Source organism: Aegilops tauschii, chromosome 5 (genome assembly GCF_002575655.3).
Source record: "Aegilops tauschii subsp. strangulata cultivar AL8/78 chromosome 5, Aet v6.0, whole genome shotgun sequence".
In the NCBI taxonomy this organism is placed as follows: domain Eukaryota; kingdom Viridiplantae; phylum Streptophyta; class Magnoliopsida; order Poales; family Poaceae; genus Aegilops; species Aegilops tauschii.
Genome location: NC_053039.3, coordinates 128,972,722 through 128,991,644, shown reverse-complemented (window position 1 = coordinate 128,991,644; position 18,923 = coordinate 128,972,722). Strand labels below are relative to the sequence as shown.

The following is an 18,923-nucleotide window of genomic DNA, read 5'->3' as shown; positions in this document are numbered from 1 at the left end:
AACTGGTTCATTGTTTCAGAAAGAGGTTCTGCAAATAGCCCTTTGTTACAAACCGACTAACCCGCAGAGGCTGGATCCTGCGACACAGCCTATGTTGCAAGAAAATCATGCAACACGACCCATGTTGCTAAAAAAATCTGCAATATGACCCATATTGCAAAATAATAATCTCACAACACAACCTGTCAACCTATGTTACAAAAAACATAACATAACCTCTGTTGGGAATGTCTTCGCAACAAAACATCCGTTGCAAAGTAGATGAACGTTTGGCTGATCGGTCGTGTCAGATCCGATGGCTTGCGAGGTGGCGGATCTATCCGCCGGTCTACGCGTAGCTGCCCCCAACTAATAACCTGAAGAGAATGGCATAGCAAAGCTTAAATGAGTACACCCGCAAAAAAAAAAAGCTTAAATGAGTGACTTCTTGGCTCCCAAGTAATCTGGGCTCTCAAGTAGTGGTCGAGTCGGCGATTCGATCGGCTCATATTAGCTGTGCGCCTTTGCCAAATCACACCGGCACGGGCACGGGAACCAAGGAACCATTCGTTTGCGGAGCAGAGCAGAGCGGTGCGGAGGGCATGGAAGCCTCGCGGTTCGGCTTCGGCCGCGACATGGCGGCGGCGTTCAAGTTCGACCCCACCGACGCCGGCATCGTCGCCTCCTACCTCCTCCCCCGCGCGGTCGGCCTCGACGAGCCCCACGGCCGCGAGCACGCCGTGATCGACGACGACCCCATGAGCATCCCGCCGTGGGACCTCATGGAGAAGCACAACCACGGGACCAGCGACCAGGCCTTCTTCTTCGGGCCTCCCAGGAACGGGGGCCGCGTCACGCGCGTCGTGCCCGGCAAGGGCGGCGGCACGTGGCAAGGCCAGAATGGCAGGGTCGGGACCGTCACCCTGTTCTGCGATGGCGCCCGCGCCGGCGAGGTGGACATTAGCTACAGGAGGTACGACCTCACCTACAAGCGCGCGGGCGACAAGGCCCCCAGCGGCTGGGTCATGAGCGAGTACCAGATCACCTCGCCGCCGCTCTTGAGCACGGTGCTCACCCGCATCGGATTGATCGTCGCCGCCAGGGAGCAGAGGAAGCGACAGCCGGCCGACCCGGAGGTGAGTAAGGATCGACGCGTTGCGTGCGTGCGTGCGTTGGGCGAACTTTTGGGGGCGAATTCGTCCCTGATTTAGTGATTTGGGGATCCGTTAACTGAAGGTGTTGGTTCTTCTTCTTCTCCAGGCGTTTGCTCAGCAGGGCCCTCACAAGGTGCTGGCCGTCGCAGCCGCAGCCACCGCTGCCGAACATCAACGGGTTTCACCAGCGCCAGTGCAGCCAGGCCCTGACCCGCAAGCCGACGATGGTGCTCTCTACCATGGCGATACTAGCGTCACCGGCGTGGGGGAGAACGGCGGGCACTACACGGTTCCGCTTCTGCTCAACGGCCAAGAGTACTACAAGGACAAGAGCCGCGTCAAACGCAAACGGCGGCGATATGGGGCATGACCCATCCTGATCGAACCTGAATCCAATCGGGAGACGCCCGCCCGTACATTTGGATCACGGAATAGCATGTATGTCATCCGTTTCTAACATTGTTTCTGTGGATCCTTGGTTCTCGACATTCCTGGTTTATTAATCGGGAAGGATATATGGCCTGAATTTGAGACACGATATCGATCATGTTGGGTCCTGGGTCATGTTGATGGATTGCTTTTTGAGACCGTCATGTTGGGTTATGGGACGTGGTTTGGCGTTCTTCTTTTGGGATTAAATAGCACACTAGCCTATTACACCTGATTAATTAGCTACCTCTGCATATGTGCGTAGTCGACGGTCTACACAGAGGCTAATGAACATTGTTGGTTTTCTTGATTGGAAGCCGCTGACGCTGTTGGGACTTGTGATATAGGCACTTGGACGTACCTGATTGTATATCCTGCCCTGAGGGTGCGAACCTCGTTAACAAATCTCATGTTGGTGCTTGTGTGATTGGTTGTCCAGGACGGTGTTCTCCCTAAAATATTATAGTACTCCCTTCCTTTTTTTAGTCCGCATATAAGGTTTGGTCAAAGTCAAGATTTGTAGAGTTTGACTAATTTTATATTAAAAAAATATAAACATTCACAATATGAAATCAATATTATCAGATGCACCATGAAACGTATTTTCATACTATATAGTTTTAGTATTGTAGATGTTCATATTTTTTTATATAAATTTGGTCAAACTTTGTGTAGTTTGACTTTGACCAAATCTTATATGCGAAGTAAAAAGAAACGGAGGGAGTACCAAGTATCATGAGAAAGATTTTCTAAGAGGCGACTTAAATTATTTTAGAGGAGTTGACGGTTGTTCATGATGTAGAGGAGAAGTCCGAAGCTACGTTGCTTGGGTTTTTGTGTTCAGAAGATGATTTAGTACATGGGAGGAGCGTCCATAGTCACGTCCTAAGGATATAGTCATGTAGGTAAACCTTGTTAACAATTCTCGATGTCATGCTCATACTGATGTGATTGCTTGTCCTCGGCGGATCAACGTTTGCCATGAAATCTAAGTACTAGCTCCGTCCTGATTTACTGGTTCTCTTCGTATTTTGTGCCAAAATTTGATCATAGATTTAACTAACAAAATGTTAATGCATGTCATAAAAAATTACATTGTTGGATTCGTATTTAAACATAGTTTCCATTTATATAATTTTTTGTGACATGCATTAACATTTTGTTCATTCAATCCATGGTCAAAATACTAATGGCCAATAATCCAGGACAAAGGTAATAGTATCATGAGCAAAAGTTTCGAAGAGGCCACATAAATTACTCTAGACGAATTGGCAGTCGTTTATTGTGTAGACGGGAGGTCCGAAACTATGGTGCTTGGGTTTTTGTGCTTGGAAGACGATTTAATATATGGGGACAAGCCCCCGCAGTCATGCCCCGAGGATGTAGCCATGTTGGCGAACCTTGCTAACAAATCTTGATGCCATGCTCGTGCTTCTGTGATTGTTTGTCTTCGACGGATCAACCTTCGCCTCTCATGAGCAATATTTTTGAAGAGGCTACATAAATTATTCTATAGGAGCTGACAGTTGTTCATGGTGTAGATGAGAGGTTTGAAGCTATGGTGCTTGGGTTTTTGTGTTTGAAAGACAATTTAATATATGGGAAGAAGCCCCGAAACTATGGTGCTTGGGTTTTTGTGCTTGAAAGACGATTTATTATATGGGGACAAGCCTCCGTAGCCATGCCCCGAGGATGTAGCCATGTTGGCGAACCTTGCTAACAAATCTTGATGTCGTGCCCGTGCTTCTGTGATTGTTTGTCTTCGACGGATCAACCTTCGCCTGTCATGAGCAATATTCTTGAAGAGGCTACATAAATTATTGTATAGGAGCTGACAGTTGTTCATGGTGTAGATGAGAGGTTTGAAGCTATAGTGCTTGGGTTTTTGTGTTTGAAAGACAATTTAATATATGGGAAGAAGCCCCGAAACTATGGTGCTTGGGTTTTTGTGCTTGGAAGACGATTTAATATATGGGGACAAGCCCCCATAGTCATGCCCCGAGGATGTAGCCATGTTGGTGAACCTTGCTCACAAATCTCGATTCCGTACTCATGCTTCTGTGATTGTTTGTGTTCGACGGATCAACCTTCACCTGTCATGAGCAATATTTTTGAAGAGGCTACATAAATCATTCTATAGGAGCTGACAGTTGTTCATGGTGTAGATGAGAGGTTTGAAGCTATGGTGCTTGGGTTTTTGTATTCGAAAGACAATTTAGTACATGAGGAGGAGCACCCATAGTCATGTTTATGAACCTCGTTAACAAATCTCGATGTCGTGTTCGTGCTTTCGCGATTGTTTGTCCTCGACGGATCAATGTTCACCTTGAATATTTTAGCAAGTAGTATCTTGAGCAAGATTTTCAAGGAGGCTCCATGCTCGTTCTTGTGTGATCATAGAGTGGTATGCACTCGCAATTGCAAGATCAAAAATGAAAAAAAAGGATTGAGTGCTTTTCCACATATGTAACATATAATTGACTTTAAAGTCTAATATGTCAAGTGGAGATCCAAGAACACCAACTCCTCAAACGGAAGGGCAGTGTCCGAGGCCACTATATTTGAGTGTTTGGCTTGGTGCAATGAAGGTGCATCTTGAGCTCGATAATCAAAACTCTTTATTGAAGCATATTTGTGATCAAAGTGACTACAGTGAATGAATTTTGTTAAACTTCATACACTAGCCAATGCAACCAAAAGTCCGAACTAATGGAAAGGGCTAGTACAATCCACATATACTATAACACCCCCTCTCACGTGTTACGGGGAAGACAAGTCAACACGTGTAAAGCGATGGCGCGCGAAACTCACGTATGACTCAAAAGGCCTATACGTGGACACAAAAGGGGCATCAACAATTTTTTAGATAAATTGCGAAAGACAGGACTTGAACTCAAGACCTTAACTATGATACCATGTTAAGCTTCATGCACTAGCCAACGCAACCAAAAATCCGAACTAATGAAAAGGGCTAGTGCAATCCACGTATACTGCAACAAACTTCCCCTTATGTCTTCTGCTCACTCCACCCTAAATGCGCCTCCGTGCGTGCCTAGCTAGTCGTCAACCATGTAATCTAACTCATGCTTTTCTAAAATGATACGCAATTGCAAAAAGGAAGAAAAGAGAACGATCTTCGTCCTCCTCTGCTTTCTACCTGCTCCCCTCTATTCTTCCCCAAATCCCTTACCCCTGCCGCTAGGCTATCTCTTCTCCCAGCCTCTCTGTTCTTCCCCAAATCCCTGACCCCTGCCGCTAGGCTATCTCCCTCTTCTCCTCCGATCAGGGACATAACAGCATAGCCCAGGGAGGAGACGCCGCAGTGAATCACGCTAGTGTGATTCTGTGAGCCCACACACTGTGTTCCAATGGAACGCACAGTAGCAAAGAAGGCTACAGCCGAAAGAAAGACACCACAAGGTAGCAAGACCAAATAACATTCTCACCTGGTGTTGAAGTTCCAACATCACATGAAAAAAATTGGATTATTCACTCTGCAACCAGAGCAGCTGACCATTACGGTCCTTATCGCAGACAAGAATCATGCATGTCCCTGCGCTTGCGGATAAATACAGATGATGGGAAATGAAATGAAGTCCACGATATCATACCAACTATCCACGTTAAAGTTACACAGGGCAACAGCAGATTTCTACAGATGAATTTTCTCCCACTCTCATAGGCTTCTCTCCACAAAATCCCAGATCCTCTCCTCCATATAGATCCGGTCGTCTAGCTGGCGTGGCATGTGCCTCTCGTCAGGGAAGAGGAGAATCTCGTACGACTTGCGTTCCGCCATCAAACTGTTGATGAGCCTAGCCGTGTGCCTGAAATGCACGTTCTCGTCAATCATCCCGTGGATGAGGAGCAGCTTCCCCCTGAGATTCTTCACATGGTGCATGATTGACCCGTACTCGTAAGCATCACTATGCTCTGAGGGCAGACCCAGGTACTTCTCTGTGTAAAAGGTATCGTACCCGTCCCATGCAGTCACTGGGGCACCAGACACGGCGCAGCAGAATGTGTCGGAAAACCTTGATAGGCACATTGCCGAGAGAAAACCACCATAACTCCAGCCATACAGACCAATATGTCCAGGCTTCGCAAGGCCTTGCTTTATTAACCACTCAGTACCAGCTAGTTGATCCTCAGCATCGACACGACCAATGTTGTACTTAAGCTGTCCCTCAAAATGCAAACCTCGCCGTGCAGATCCCCGGTTGTCCATCTGCCAGAATATATATTGTCACGAGACCAGTGATAGATATAGGTCATGCCTGGGATGCAAGCTATATGCATCTATCCAATTATGTAATGACATTATGTTCTTATTATTCCATGGTTTGTAATTGTTAGGAGCACAACAAACACAGCAGGTGCATAATAACAGGATTCCGGATTTAAGCCATCACCCTGTTTGAAGATCAACCACTAGCATCAATAATTTTACTTTTATATACAAATGTGCTAGAAAAGGTTGGCATTCTAAAAATAAATCTAGCAGATTCCCTAAAAACTTCCTTCACTTTGTTTGCTTGTACTTGATTATCTAGCCTACGCAAATTGCTTGGGACAAAAGTCTCTGTTGTTGCTGTTGTAAAGAAATGCTACCTAACAAAACCTTGTTGAACGAAATAATACTAATAATAATGATGTTTACCTTCCAGACTAATATTCCCTTACTTCGCAGATACTGAGCCCTCATGTCAACAGTGCTAATCCATGAATCACTAACGAGCTGGACACTGGGACCACCATAAACATTAACAAGTGTTTTGTAGGGAGGCGGTCCATATTTCTTCTCATCAGGAAGATAGAGAGTTCCATAAAATGAAGTCCCATCCTTTCCTGTAAACTGGACCATCTCTGGAGACAGCTGCTGAAACTTTTTAAGTGGCTGAACTGTTAGTGGCTGCTCATACAGAGGCATTATTACACTTCCATCAAGCAAAGAACACAACAGGATCACAGGTGGTGATTTTACTGAGTCATACACATCAATAAACCTTAGCAACTGATGGTCAAGAATTACTGAATGCCGTCCAGTTCCACGAGTCAACCTCTTAGGGGCTTGTAATGGACGGCTCCAATCAGGAAAGAGGTTGGTGCAGTACAGATTTGTCTCCAATGGTCCATCCAGTGTTCCAGTAAAATATATAAGTCCAGAACTCTCATTCACACCAGCAATTTGGTCGACCAACCAGTCACCTTGCGTGATTGGGCCTAAGCACTCACCATTCTTGTCATGAAGATACAAGTGTCTAAATCCTGTCTTCTCACTGGCCCAAATAAACCCACCTGGATGTTTACTACTCACTCCATTGTCTAGAGGAGTGAAACAATCATGTAATGTTATCCATATATCATGCTCTTCTTCAAGTAAGACTTCCCTTTTACCGGTGGCAATATCAAACTTAAGTAGCTTAAGTTTTGTGTGAGCTCTATTGAGAACTTGAACAGCAAGAGCATTATGATGCATCCAGTTAACCCTAGCTAGATATTCTTCATCACCATGTGCTCCATTTGGTTCTCCACAAAGGAGATCCATCCAAGTTACCTCTCCTCCACCGGAAGAAACAACTCCAAGGCGCACTTTAACATTAGCTGCTCCCGCAAAGGGATAAGCATGATCTTCTTGAGCATCTAGACCAACAGAACTTTTGCCCTGATGCATAATTCTGTATAGTGGAATGGCAGATGAATCTACTTCAGTAAATGCAAGGTGTTTACTATCAGGAGACCACCAGAATCCCATCTTCCTTTCCATCTCTTCCTAAATTGAGTAATGCAAAGTATTAGATAGCAGTCACCAAAACAAATTTCATATTAATGCTAATGGACCACCCTCTAGTACCTGAGCAATATACTCAGCAAGTCCATGGACCTGAAAAGAGAGAACAAATACAAATGTTAGATTTGGAGTTTTTCAACACTTACCAAGCATATACAGTTGTAATAATACCGTTAGCAAAAGAACATGCATGATGTACAGTTACATTCATCAATGATTGATGACGATGAATTATTGGTGGAAGGGGGTGAACACTCTTTAGCAGGTTAAGAACATGAATTAAGTTTGCTAGTTACCAGTTAAGTCCAAACATAAGCGAGCTGTTTGGCCCTGGATTTAGCCTATTTTTGTGGCGGGCCAAAAGTTAAACTGGATTAAGAATGTCTTGCTAACAAGAGACTGACACGGAACATCTGACCACAATACTAGCTTATACAATACCAAATCAATACCATTAGATTCATCACTGAATATATTTTCACATCATATAGATATGTTATTGTAAATGTTCATATTGTTCTCTATAAACTTGGTCAAACTTTACAATGTTTGAGTTCCGTCAAAGCTAATATGTAGAGTAAATAAAAACGGAGGGAGTAACATTCTGCTGCCTGCTGAACAAAACTGGACATGGTAACACACAGCAACAGCAAACATGCTCCTATTAAAATACTATTTGCAACAGAACAGCAAGGAACTACCTTTCCACTTTCTCTTGCACCATAGGTCAATTGCCTAGTTTCGCCATCATCAAAACCAAAGTTATATGTCTTGCACTGCAGTTCATCATCCCTGACATATGCAATCATGGTCCCATCTGGAGATAGATGTGGGTCAATAATTGGTGATGTGGAAGAACTTTGTAGCTTGAGTACTGGTTCAGAGCCAGACAGGTCCTGAAAGTAAACCTATTGAAAAAGGAAAAGCTAGTTATACATCTCTTGTGAAATCTAGTGTCTTCAAAGTTGTACAAGTATTTTCAGAAATATCATACCCCCTATCAATACAAGTATATACATGATATATGCATGTTAGCACTAAAGTAACCATAAATGAAAAAGAAACAGCATAGTTCCCAAGTTTCATTCTTTAGACCAAAAATAAAATTACTATTAGAATCATAAGACAGCAGCTACCTAGTAAAACAAAATTAGAATTGGATAAAATGACTAGCAAGGAAAAAAAACTGAAAAAATTCAAGAACCAGAGAGTACTCATGTAAGAAGACAGAATCATTAAACAATGGTTACACAATAATTAGGAGCCGTATTTCACAATAATACTGCAGAGGAGACAAATGTTGTCTATGAGTGGGACCACATACTCCTAAGAGTATAGAATCATTTTCCTAAATATACTCCTACACGTCCGGGGGGAGACACACACACACACACTCACTCTACACGTCAGAGTACTTACATCTGCATCTCATATACTATAATGTGGTATGACTACCATATCATTTTGAGTATGGTCGTATAGAATTTCTAAGATATTCCAAAGTGAACTCGGAGAAAAAATTGCAAGTGAGCCCTATAGTGTTTAGTATATTTTAAACTTTGTGCATTGTATTACTACTTCCAGTCCTGAGGTCAATAGTTCTTTCACGCGAGGGGTCGATAGTTTGATTTGCAATGAAATATTTCATTTTCCTTTGGGGGGAGGCGGTTACAGTTGCAGTTTTTCTGCTGAATCGAGCACCGACCGGAAGGCTGCCCAGATTGATGCCATTTGAGGGGTGGCACGGGAGAAAGCCCACTGTCCATCATCGTCGCACCTTTCGATCTCTGGTATACATCAAGCCAACTCAGATGAACGTAACCTGCGATGCCATCCTTGATGAAGAGGCGAGCTGGATTGGGAGGCTAGCAACTCAGATCATCTCTGCAGCGACTTCATCATCACAAAGACCAAGCAAGTTGCTCTTGCCGCGCCAAGTACAGCTGCGGGGGGGGGGGGGGGGGGGGGGGCACCTTCTCCTGTTCCTGCACCATCCCCTGCTCCACAGCCATCTCCAGCATTGCTGCCGGCGACACCAAGCCCAACGTTGTACACACAACCTGAGTTCGTGTCATCGCCGCCCAATGACGTGTCTCATGACGACACACCACTGCGCTACCGAGGCATTGATAACGTGCTCAGCAACGCCCCTGTTCCTCAGGTGGTACGCAAGCTCCTCGGCGACACATGGCTTCGAGAATTAGAGCATCCCTACTTATTTTGTCAGCACCAAAGACTAGCTCACAGACAAACTACCAAAGGCATTAGGGGCAAGCTCGCTTCGATAAGCTTAGTGTAAGGATTCGAATTGTCAAGGAAACATACAGGGATTTTTTTGGTGTGTGTGTAGTGCTTGGGGAGGGGGGGGGGGGGGGGGGGAGCTAGTCAATCTGACTTTTGCCTGATACTGCCAGCTGCTCCAGCGGCATGGTCGGTTTAGCAACCAACTTGCTACGTGCTATACATAGCTCTTCAGGGCAACAATACAAGCTACAGCTTCAGAAAATAACACTCCTGTGTTCAGCTCCTTCTAGTCTGATTCTAACACAGATTACCAAATAAGTAGTATATACACTACTGAAATATTCTTATATGCTACATACAACAGCTACATACTATCCGGTATGAAAGATACTACCTACAATCTACAAAACACATGTTGAACATGTGGTGTTATCATGTTAGTGTGATGAATCATCGGTGTTATTATGAAGGGATTTTTTCATCCTAAATATTGATCTAAAAAGGACATATGAATTCTGATAGATGCAACTGCAGGATTAATAACATTCAATCCATTTTTTGTACAGTTGGTTAAAAACATATCTGTCAAGCCTGGACTGGCATCAGAAGACATGGCATGAGACGACAGGGTGATTAGCGCCAAGTAGCATATCAGGAAAGACTGCACGCTGGACTGGCTAATTTTATACTTGCAAGTGAGATAGAGTGAGGGAATGGCTATACAGCCAAGGCACTGATGTGATGTGACAGATTATCACTGGAGAAAATAAAAGTGAATTCTCCCCAATTATCTGCTTCCTCTCCAAATTCTTCTTCCACACCTCACATCACTTTTTCTTGTTCTGTGTTCTATTCCAATCCCATCATAGGCAGGTTTTTAACAATATTGAACAAGGCAATACAACATTTTCCCTCATACGCAAACAAGATGTCAGCAAGAACTACTCTATGTACGATAACTTGGCACAATTTCTATATGGTAGTGAGTTTTCCTCTCCTGCCAAGTGGGTCGGTTGTGATTCTCATCTCCTAACATGCATCATATATTCATCATATCAATGTTTTATCATATGTATAGCAAGGCAAATCAAACTATCGACCCCTAGCGAGAAAGAACTATTGACCTCGGGACCGGAAGTAGTAATACAATGCACAAAGTAAAGCTACCAAATTCAATCAGATTCAATGAGGCAACGCGTTCATGCACTGAACAAATAGCAGAAGGTTGGAAGGGAAATTACGAACCCCTGAGGGGAGAGGCACGACAATGCCCGCACGAGAAGAGGGGCCGCCAGAGCGACGGGCACGCCACTCGTACCGAGTGACCCCAAGGCCACGCTCCCGGGAACGCTCGCGGCGTAGCCGCTCCTCGGCGGATAAATTGCCCTCCTCGAGCCCACCGCCGTCAGGGGGAGCGAAGAGTAGCTCCTGGCGGCCCTTGGCGGGGTCGAAGGTGAACACCTTGCGGTGGAGCGTTCCGTCGGGGCTGTACAAGAACGCCACTCGCCGGTCGTCGGGGCTAAAGCTGAGCGCCACCGGCGCCCCGTAGCCAGGCAGGGGGTGCTGCACGATATCCTCCACCCGCATGCTGAGACACCCACCGGATTCCTCAATGCCTCCGCAGTCACCGCTGCTACCGGCGACGATGGAGCCGGCTAGGGGCATCTCCGTCTCGCGGCGCGGCTTCTTGCGGTTGTACTGATCCGACCTCTCCGCCCCCGCCACGTCAAGCGATCGCATCGACCGCGAATCAACCGCCGGTAGCTCGGGACTGGCCTCCAGAGATCGCGGTTTGTTTCTTGGGGTTCTTTCCAGGCCGTAATACCGTGATCTTGCGGACGGAGGACAAGAGAGGCGGGATCTCTCCGCCGGGAAGCCAAGAAACGCCGAGCCTTCCCCGCCAGAGAGGTCGGAGAAGGGTCGCCGGAGGGGCGAGGAGGCCGCCGCTTCGGGAAGGGGAGGAGGGGAAGTGATTTTGCGTTGGAGTTTGGTCGTTGGTTGTTCCAAGGAGCCTATCCTTATACTACTAGTATTTGTAAAAAAATGTTCGGCCTATTTCGCATTTTGGTTGGATTATAATTTTGTTAAATGGGTATTGTTGTTGACTTGGTTCTCTGCAATCGTACTATCCTCGACATGGATAAGGGCGTCTTCAATTCAAAGGATTCTTGTAGTAGAATTTTTTCCTATGTTAATCGATTTATTCATTGTTTTAAATTTTATAGGAATTTTTTCGAAGAATTTCCTTGTACAACATATGTTTCATAGAAATGTTGGAATCCACTTAGGGCTCTTTTGATTCAGAGGAATTTCATATCATAGGATTAGAATCCTTACGATTTTTTCATGCATAGACTATTTGATTCGTAGAATTGAAATCCATAGAAAAAATTCAAAGGATTGCTTTGCACTCTATTTTAAAGAAAAAAATCATCCACTCAAAATAATTGTGCAATTTCTTTGTGTTTTTTTTGGCATCAAACACTCTCTAGTCCAAATTCATATGGTTTGCTAATTCGAGTGAACATGACACTTCAATCATGTATTTTTCTATGGGAAATGATTCGCGCAAATGTTCGTTGGGAACGTCAGTCCAACGAACGCCCCACAGACCGTTGGATATAGAGCACCGACCCTAGAGATGGTTGAGTCGCCACGCCACGTTTTTAGGAGCGTTCGCTATAACCTGTTTTCCGACGAATGTTTCCCTTAGTATTCCTTATCCACCCTCACAAATGTCACTCACTCTCTCATTGTCCTCCCCAATCCAATGCGCCATGACGATTCTCTCGGGGGGGGGGGGGGGGGGAGAAGCAGCCGGCACAGGTGGTATTCGGTGGCGAGTTTCTACCGGAGTGGCCTTTGGAAGAGGAGGCTGGCGGTCTTCGAGTACTCGTGCAAGAGGCTGACGCTAGGCGTCGTCTGGATAGCGGCGCAAGAAGCGACGGGGTCGGGCACTCGGAGGACCTCGAGCAGCCACGCCCCACTCCCTTCATCGGTGAGCTGAGCGGAGAGACGTCACAGTGGTGCCGGTTGCCCAAGACTGATGAGGACATTCCTACCAAAGTTACACCATAGCCCTTGCTACTACACATATTGGACCAATTACTAGAGTTTGTGCACACCTAGTTACTAGAGTTTGTGCACACCAATTAAATTATCAGGTATATTTGTTTCTTGGTAATGTTTCTAATGCTAACGAGAATATGTTACTGCCTAAATTGGATATATTTGCGTTGCTTAGGAATTAATGGCCTAGCATGGAGGATGAACATGTTGGAAATATGCCTTAGAGATAATAAATTTTGTATTATTATATTTTCATGTTAATTATTAAAGTTTATATTTCTATGTTATAATTGTATTGCTTCTTGCATCTGAGATTTAGAGGAAAACCCAAATACATGTGTGGAAATGTAAACATCAAATGATCCCTAGTCATGCCTCTAAGACTAGTTCATGTATTGATGATGACCTTGTTTTCCTGGTCATGAGAATTGTTTTTGTAACAAGGATGCTACCAACAGAGAACACATTGTTACCGGAACAATGGTGTTGGATAGAACCAACTTATGAACTACTGAGAGATATTATCGTTGTTATGTTGTCAATATTTTCATATAACTTGTTCATGATTACTTAGTTCCTTAGACCATGAGAATATCATATGCCAACAAGCCGGATGGTTACTTTAGGTTTACCAAATGTCACTTTGTAACCAGATGTGAATAAAGGTAACTTACAGGTGTACCAAAAACATATGCCACGGTATCGATGATTCAGGAATGGGATTTGCTCCTCTCATGATAGAGATACTCTTTGGGCTTACTCGTGTTATGGTATCATTATCGTCTGGCCATACACTTGTGGTGGTGATCACCGGATACCGGAAAGAGGACACGAGTAAAGAGAACGAAACTAGTAATGAGGATCACTGGTATAGTGATCAAGGAGTTGATCACGAGGATACTAATTATCTCAGCTCGGGTTTTGTAAACATATCGCGCAACAAAAGCGAATAGTATTCATAAATAAAGGTTCGCTCGAGAACTTCGTGAATATACGGGAGTTAATAAGGGTGTCCAGATCTCATTGTTAACTATTGTTGGGAAGGTGTTCTAGGACATGTCTGCTTATTTTAGAACCTGTAGGCTCACACGCTTAATGGGTGTAGGATCATAATTAGGTCTACAGGGTGGTGATTAGACTACTTGACCAAATAAAACCTAGCATTTTCCCAATTTTAATTGTAGGCAAGTTTTAGCAATAATCACAAGCCCAGAAACACCCTACAGATGCAAGTCTCGATAGTAGGTAGTGGAAAGTAAAGACATTGCATATGAACGTAAAGGAGGGGACCGAAGATATCAAATGCAATGAAGAGATAATGATTATTGGCGTGGTTCCGATAGGTGGTGTGCTATCGTACATCCACGTTGATGGAGACTTCAACCCACGGAGGGTAACGGTTGCGCGAGTCCACGGAGGGCTCCACCCATGGAGCTTCCACGAAGAAGCAACCTTGTCTATTCCACCATGGCTTACGCCCACGAAGGGCTAGCCTCACTCGAGGTAGATCTTCACGAATTAGGCGATCTCCTTGCCCTTACAAACTCCTTGGTTCAACTCCACAAGTTTTGGAGGCTCCCAAGTGACACCTAACCAATCTAGGAGACACCACTCTCCAAAAGGTAACGGATGTTGTTGTTGATGATGAACTCCTTACTCTTGTGCTTCAAAAGATAGTCTCATCAACACTCAATCACTCTCTCACAGATTTGGCATGATGGTGGGAAAAGGACTGGAGTGGAAAGCAACTTGAGGGGTCTAGAAATCAAGGATTAAATGGTTGGAGTGGAATGCCTTGATCTCAACACAAGTGTAGGTGGTTCTCTCTCAGAAAATGGATATGGGAAGTGTAGTTTTGTCCTGGTTGTTCTCTCTGAGAGTAGGTGGTGTGGGTAGGGTGTTTATAGTCATCACCAAAGATCTAGCCATTACAAACTTTATGCACAACTTGGTGGCACCGAAAGTAAATCTCGGTGAGAGCGACTAGTGCAAAAGATTCAGACGTTAGACGTTTCGGGGAGACCGCATGAATCCACTCGGTGGCTCTGATATGTGATGACCTAAGCACTTGCATAGTTTCGGTAATTCCGATCAATTTCACTCGATGATTCCAAAATGAACATGATTGGCTACATAAAGTTTGCGAGTGCACTTCGGTGGGACCGAGTTCCTAGCGTTTAGGGTGCGGCTCTGTCTTGAGTATCTCGGTGGGTTCAAATGTGTATGTTTCGATAATTCCGATCGATTTCACTCGGTGATCCCAAAATGAACATGATTGGGTACACAAAGTTTGCCCGTGCACTTCGGTGGGACCGAGTTTCTAGGGTTTAGGTTGTGGCTCTGTCTTAAGTATCTCGGTGGGTTCAGATGTGTATGTTTTGGTGGGACCAAGAATGAACATAGGGTTTTGGATAGATTGGATATTGAGAATGTGGTTGAGGGTTTTTGGAGCAATATCTTCAAGCACTTGAGCAAATGACTCATGATAAAAAAACCTCACCCCCTTATAATAGTATTGGCTTTCCTATGGACTCAATGTGATCTTTGATCACTTAGCCAAAAATGTAGAGTCTTGGAGCTTTTGCCATTGTGTGTCCTTTGCATTTGAGGGGTCCACATCCAGATGTCCTTGCCATACCTACGTTGAACTTTCCTGAAATGATCTTTGAATAGGCATTAGTTCAATGACATATATGTTGTTATTAATTACCAAAACCACCAGGGGATTAGTTGCACTTTCAATCTCCCCATTTTTGGTAATTGATGACAACATATAGATCAAAGCTTCGACATTGGATATAATCAATAAATAATATTGTCGCTTTGAGGAGTATGTGATAATCAAGAGCTACCCCTAAATTAGTGCATTATTTAAAATTTGCGTTTGAATGCAAATGCACAATCGATTAGGATCATGGTCACTCTTCCATGTCGCATACATCTTGGTGGAGCACACAAGATGATATGAATGAAATACATCAAGCACTCATAACCAAACATAAAGTGAATGATCATAGCAATAATCACAAAAGATGGATGGCTGACATGCATAGCATTAGAGTACGGTATGATCAATCACAAACATAGCATAGTCTCACAAATAAGCACCAAGAAAGTAACTGAAGTAGCACAAGCACGAAATCGAACGAGCAAAAGCGAAAGACACACTCTCTAAAAGCCCTAAGATCTATATTTACTCTCCCCTTTGGCAATAAGTTACCAGAAATTTCAAATAAATACAGAGCTAAATGTCGCTCTGGGCTCGATCTTCGGCTCCTGGCGATGAAGTCCTCTGACTTGCAGCTCCTGTGTGCGTCAATGGAGTGGAAAGAAGTGTGTTGGCGAATGCCTCTAATGACGCCTGCATGACAAGAGGTGTAGAAACTGGAGGGGCAACTGATGGTCTAGCAGCTGGAGCAAACACTATGGCTCGAGTGTCTGATGTCACAACAACAACAACAACAACAACAAACCTAGGCTTGGTCTGAAACTGAGTCGTGGTTGGAAGTGTAGTACCATCATCATCATCATCATCACTAATGCTCATCTTTGCTTGATCAACATCTTCCTTGAGCTTCTCAAGTGTTGTCTGGATCTCAGTGACCCTTATATCCAAGGCGTGTAACTTATCTTCCATGATCCTCTCAAGTTTCTCTTGGTTCTTCACGAGGTTAGCTAGACTTCGCTCAATCCTTTGAGATGCTTAAAGAAGATATGTCATCTTGTCAGCCTTGGTCTTGAGCACTGGAGCAGTCGAAGAGCTAGGACTAGTAGTGGTGGCAGCTCTAGTAGCCTCTGTCTGAGTCTGTGTTCCAGTCGAGGTGGGATGATAGGGATCCATATTCCACTTTGCAGTCCTCTTTCTCTGGCTATAGCGGCAGGTGAGGACGGTCAAGCAGATAAACATTGCTACCAACTTGAGAGTTGTCCTCTTCACTATCTCTACTATGAGATCCATTACCTTGAATCTCGTGAAGATGTCGATGAGATACAACATGTTGATGGAGTGGCCTCGAATCATCTTGTCATCTCCAGACTTGGTCATAAGAGTGTGCCTCAAGATGGTGTTAATAGTGGCCAGCCCTGGCAGAAGGTAGTATACCGATCCAAACATATGTTTTGAAGCATAGTCTGGAGGGATAGCAATGTACATGTTGGCCATGGAGTTGTGATCCATCTTGGGCTTGTCGTAGACATCAAGATCATTCTCACCATCCTTGGGATCACCAATCAAAGTAGCCCATTCAGCTATCGAAGACTGACATTTGATACCTTCAGTCATCCACACAATCTTACCATCTGGATAAAAATGTGCAATGGAGTAAAATTGCATGATGAGCTCATCATTCCATGCAGTCAACTTTCTTCCAATGACTCATCAATCTCAATTGCCTTGAAGTTCTCATGCACATTGGGAAAGTTGTCAGGATATGCATCAATGTATTCCCAATCGACCCATCTCATGTCACTGACTGTCAGGCTCATATCAAGGAGAACAGTCTCATAGAAGTCTAATTGCTCCCTGGTGTGGAATGTGTAGTCGACGATAGTCCTCCTCCTAGCAGCATAGGGATTAGTGGATCTCCATAATGTAAAAGCATATGTTCCTCTTGTTTGGAAAACGTAGCATGTGATGTGTACTAAGCAACTTTATTCTTGTAGACACGTGTTGGGCCTCCAAGCACAGAGTTTTGTAGGACAGTAGCAATTTTCCCTCAAGTGGATGACCTAAGGTTTATCAATCCATGAGAGGTGTAGGATGAAGATGGTCTCTCTCAAACGACCCTGCAACCAAATACAAGAACTCTCTTGTGTCCCCAACACACCCAATACAATGGCAAATTGTATAGGTGCACTTGTCGTGGAATTGTCACGGTAGATGTCCTCGTGAAAGGACTTAGTCGTGGAGCCATCGCAACTAGGAAGCTTAAAGGGGTTAAAGTGGGACAAAGGACACGAGGGTTTATACTGGTTCGGCCCCTTGCGGTGAAGGTGAAAGCCTAATCCAGTTGATGTGGAATTACTAGGGTTTCGATGACCAGGGAGCAAATCTGCTATGCCCGGCTCTCGATTTGATGTTACTTGCCCTAAGCCGTCGGCGGGTCGTCCCCTTATATACACGGGTCAACGCCCCGCGGCCTACAGAGTCCCGGCCGGCTCATAAACAGCGTCCGGCTCGGTGTCTAGTTAATCTTGCCTTACAACACAAGTCATGCCATACGGCGGTGTATCACTATGGGCCTTAAGCCGCCTACGAGCTTTAGACCCTTTATTGAACCGCCATCTTCAAGCTTGATATTGGGCTTCATATAATAAATCGTCATAGCGTAACCCGGCCCCTCCTGGGCGGGTTACACTGGTAGTTATATCCCCAACATTAGGCCCAAGATTGATTTGAACTGGTTCATGTCAATCTTCAATACCTTAAGAAAAAGCCTTCTGCCTTCTGTCTGTACAAAAGTTATAACCCGCCATGAGGTCATCTTCTGGATTCACGATAACCCGCCATGATGTCATCTTCCATTAAATTCATATTTTATTCTGTCATATCCCAACGGATCTTTATCTTAATGACCATTCCGAGAATCGAGGCGTCTGAGTAGCTGGATAACCATGTTTCGGCCTCCTCGTTTATCGCGCCCGCTCTGTCAGTCTTTTCCTTATAAATAGGCACGACCTTTAGGTCTTTCTTCATTCTCCCCCTTTCTGTCGTCTTCTTCCTCTCGCGACTCCACTGCCGCTCGAGCTCCGCCGCCGCCGCCGCCGCAGAGCACCTCATCCTCGTCGACCTTGGCCGCCGCATCAACCTGAATTGACCAGAGAATGGCGGCGATCCTCCGCAGTAGATCTGTATCTGTAAGTCTTCATCTTCCCGCACTTCAGATCTGCATTAAGGTTTTCAAGTTCTTCCGTGTTCTTCATCGTTTCTTCGCGGTTCCTCCACCGCAGCTTCTTCTGATCCAAAAAGAACATATAACTTGTGCAGTAACTGTTTCGCATCCATTTCAGATGCTAGTAGATTCCTTTCTCTAGTTCAGAGGCCTCATTAGAACTCTCAGACTCATCTGCACCAGATTTTTAGGTCTAGAACATTTTCTTTTCTGAACGACCGTTTGATCCAAAATAACAACTGCCATCTGTGAAACTTGTTTGTATGACACTTAGGCAAAAAATTGTATCTGTTAGATCCACCTAGCCATGGCGGCTCTTATTGCCGGCTTAAAAAAGGTAATGCTCAATTAATAATTCCGACCCCT

At 44.7% G+C, this 18,923-nt stretch overlaps 2 protein-coding genes across 2 annotated transcripts; one reads left to right on the top strand and one right to left on the bottom strand.

Annotated features, from left to right (window-relative positions):
• The first annotated feature begins 446 nt into the window (after window positions 1–446).
• Window positions 447–1,721, top strand: LOC109757996 (NAC transcription factor NAM-1). Its single transcript, XM_020316847.4, has 2 exons — window positions 447–1,115; window positions 1,240–1,721. Exons 1-2 carry the CDS (start codon window positions 582–584, stop codon window positions 1,501–1,503), a joined length of 798 nt encoding a protein of 265 aa, XP_020172436.1. The 5' UTR covers window positions 447–581; the 3' UTR covers window positions 1,504–1,721.
• A 3,293-nt stretch (window positions 1,722–5,014) lies between these two features.
• LOC109757940 (uncharacterized) lies at window positions 5,015–11,640 on the bottom strand. The gene is made up of 5 exons (XM_020316788.4): window positions 10,843–11,640; window positions 8,055–8,261; window positions 7,417–7,446; window positions 6,223–7,335; window positions 5,015–5,790 (listed from the first exon to the last, which is right to left on the bottom strand). The coding sequence occupies exons 1-5, from the start codon at window positions 11,335–11,337 to the stop codon at window positions 5,239–5,241; spliced, it is 2,397 nt and encodes a 798-aa protein (XP_020172377.1). The 5' UTR covers window positions 11,338–11,640; the 3' UTR covers window positions 5,015–5,238.
• Window positions 11,641–18,923: the final 7,283 nt, after the last annotated feature.

What these genes read in the sequence shown, in the direction of transcription:
- LOC109757996 (XM_020316847.4), top strand. Translation starts at nt 582, where the DNA reads ATGGAAGCCTCGCGGTTCGGCTTCGGCCGCGACATGGCGGCGGCGTTC. An exon ending in GACAGCCGGCCGACCCGGAG is followed by an intron (nt 1,116 to 1,239) that starts GTGAGTAAGGAT and finishes CTTCTTCTCCAG; the next exon opens with GCGTTTGCTCAGCAGGGCCC.
- LOC109757940 (XM_020316788.4), bottom strand. Translation starts at nt 11,337, where the DNA reads ATGCGATCGCTTGACGTGGCGGGGGCGGAGAGGTCGGATCAGTACAAC. An exon ending in TTGCTGAGTATATTGCTCAG is followed by an intron (nt 7,336 to 7,416) that starts GTACTAGAGGGT and finishes TACTCAATTTAG; the next exon opens with GAAGAGATGGAAAGGAAGAT. An exon ending in AGGGAATATTAGTCTGGAAG is followed by an intron (nt 5,791 to 6,222) that starts GTAAACATCATT and finishes ATATTCTGGCAG; the next exon opens with ATGGACAACCGGGGATCTGC.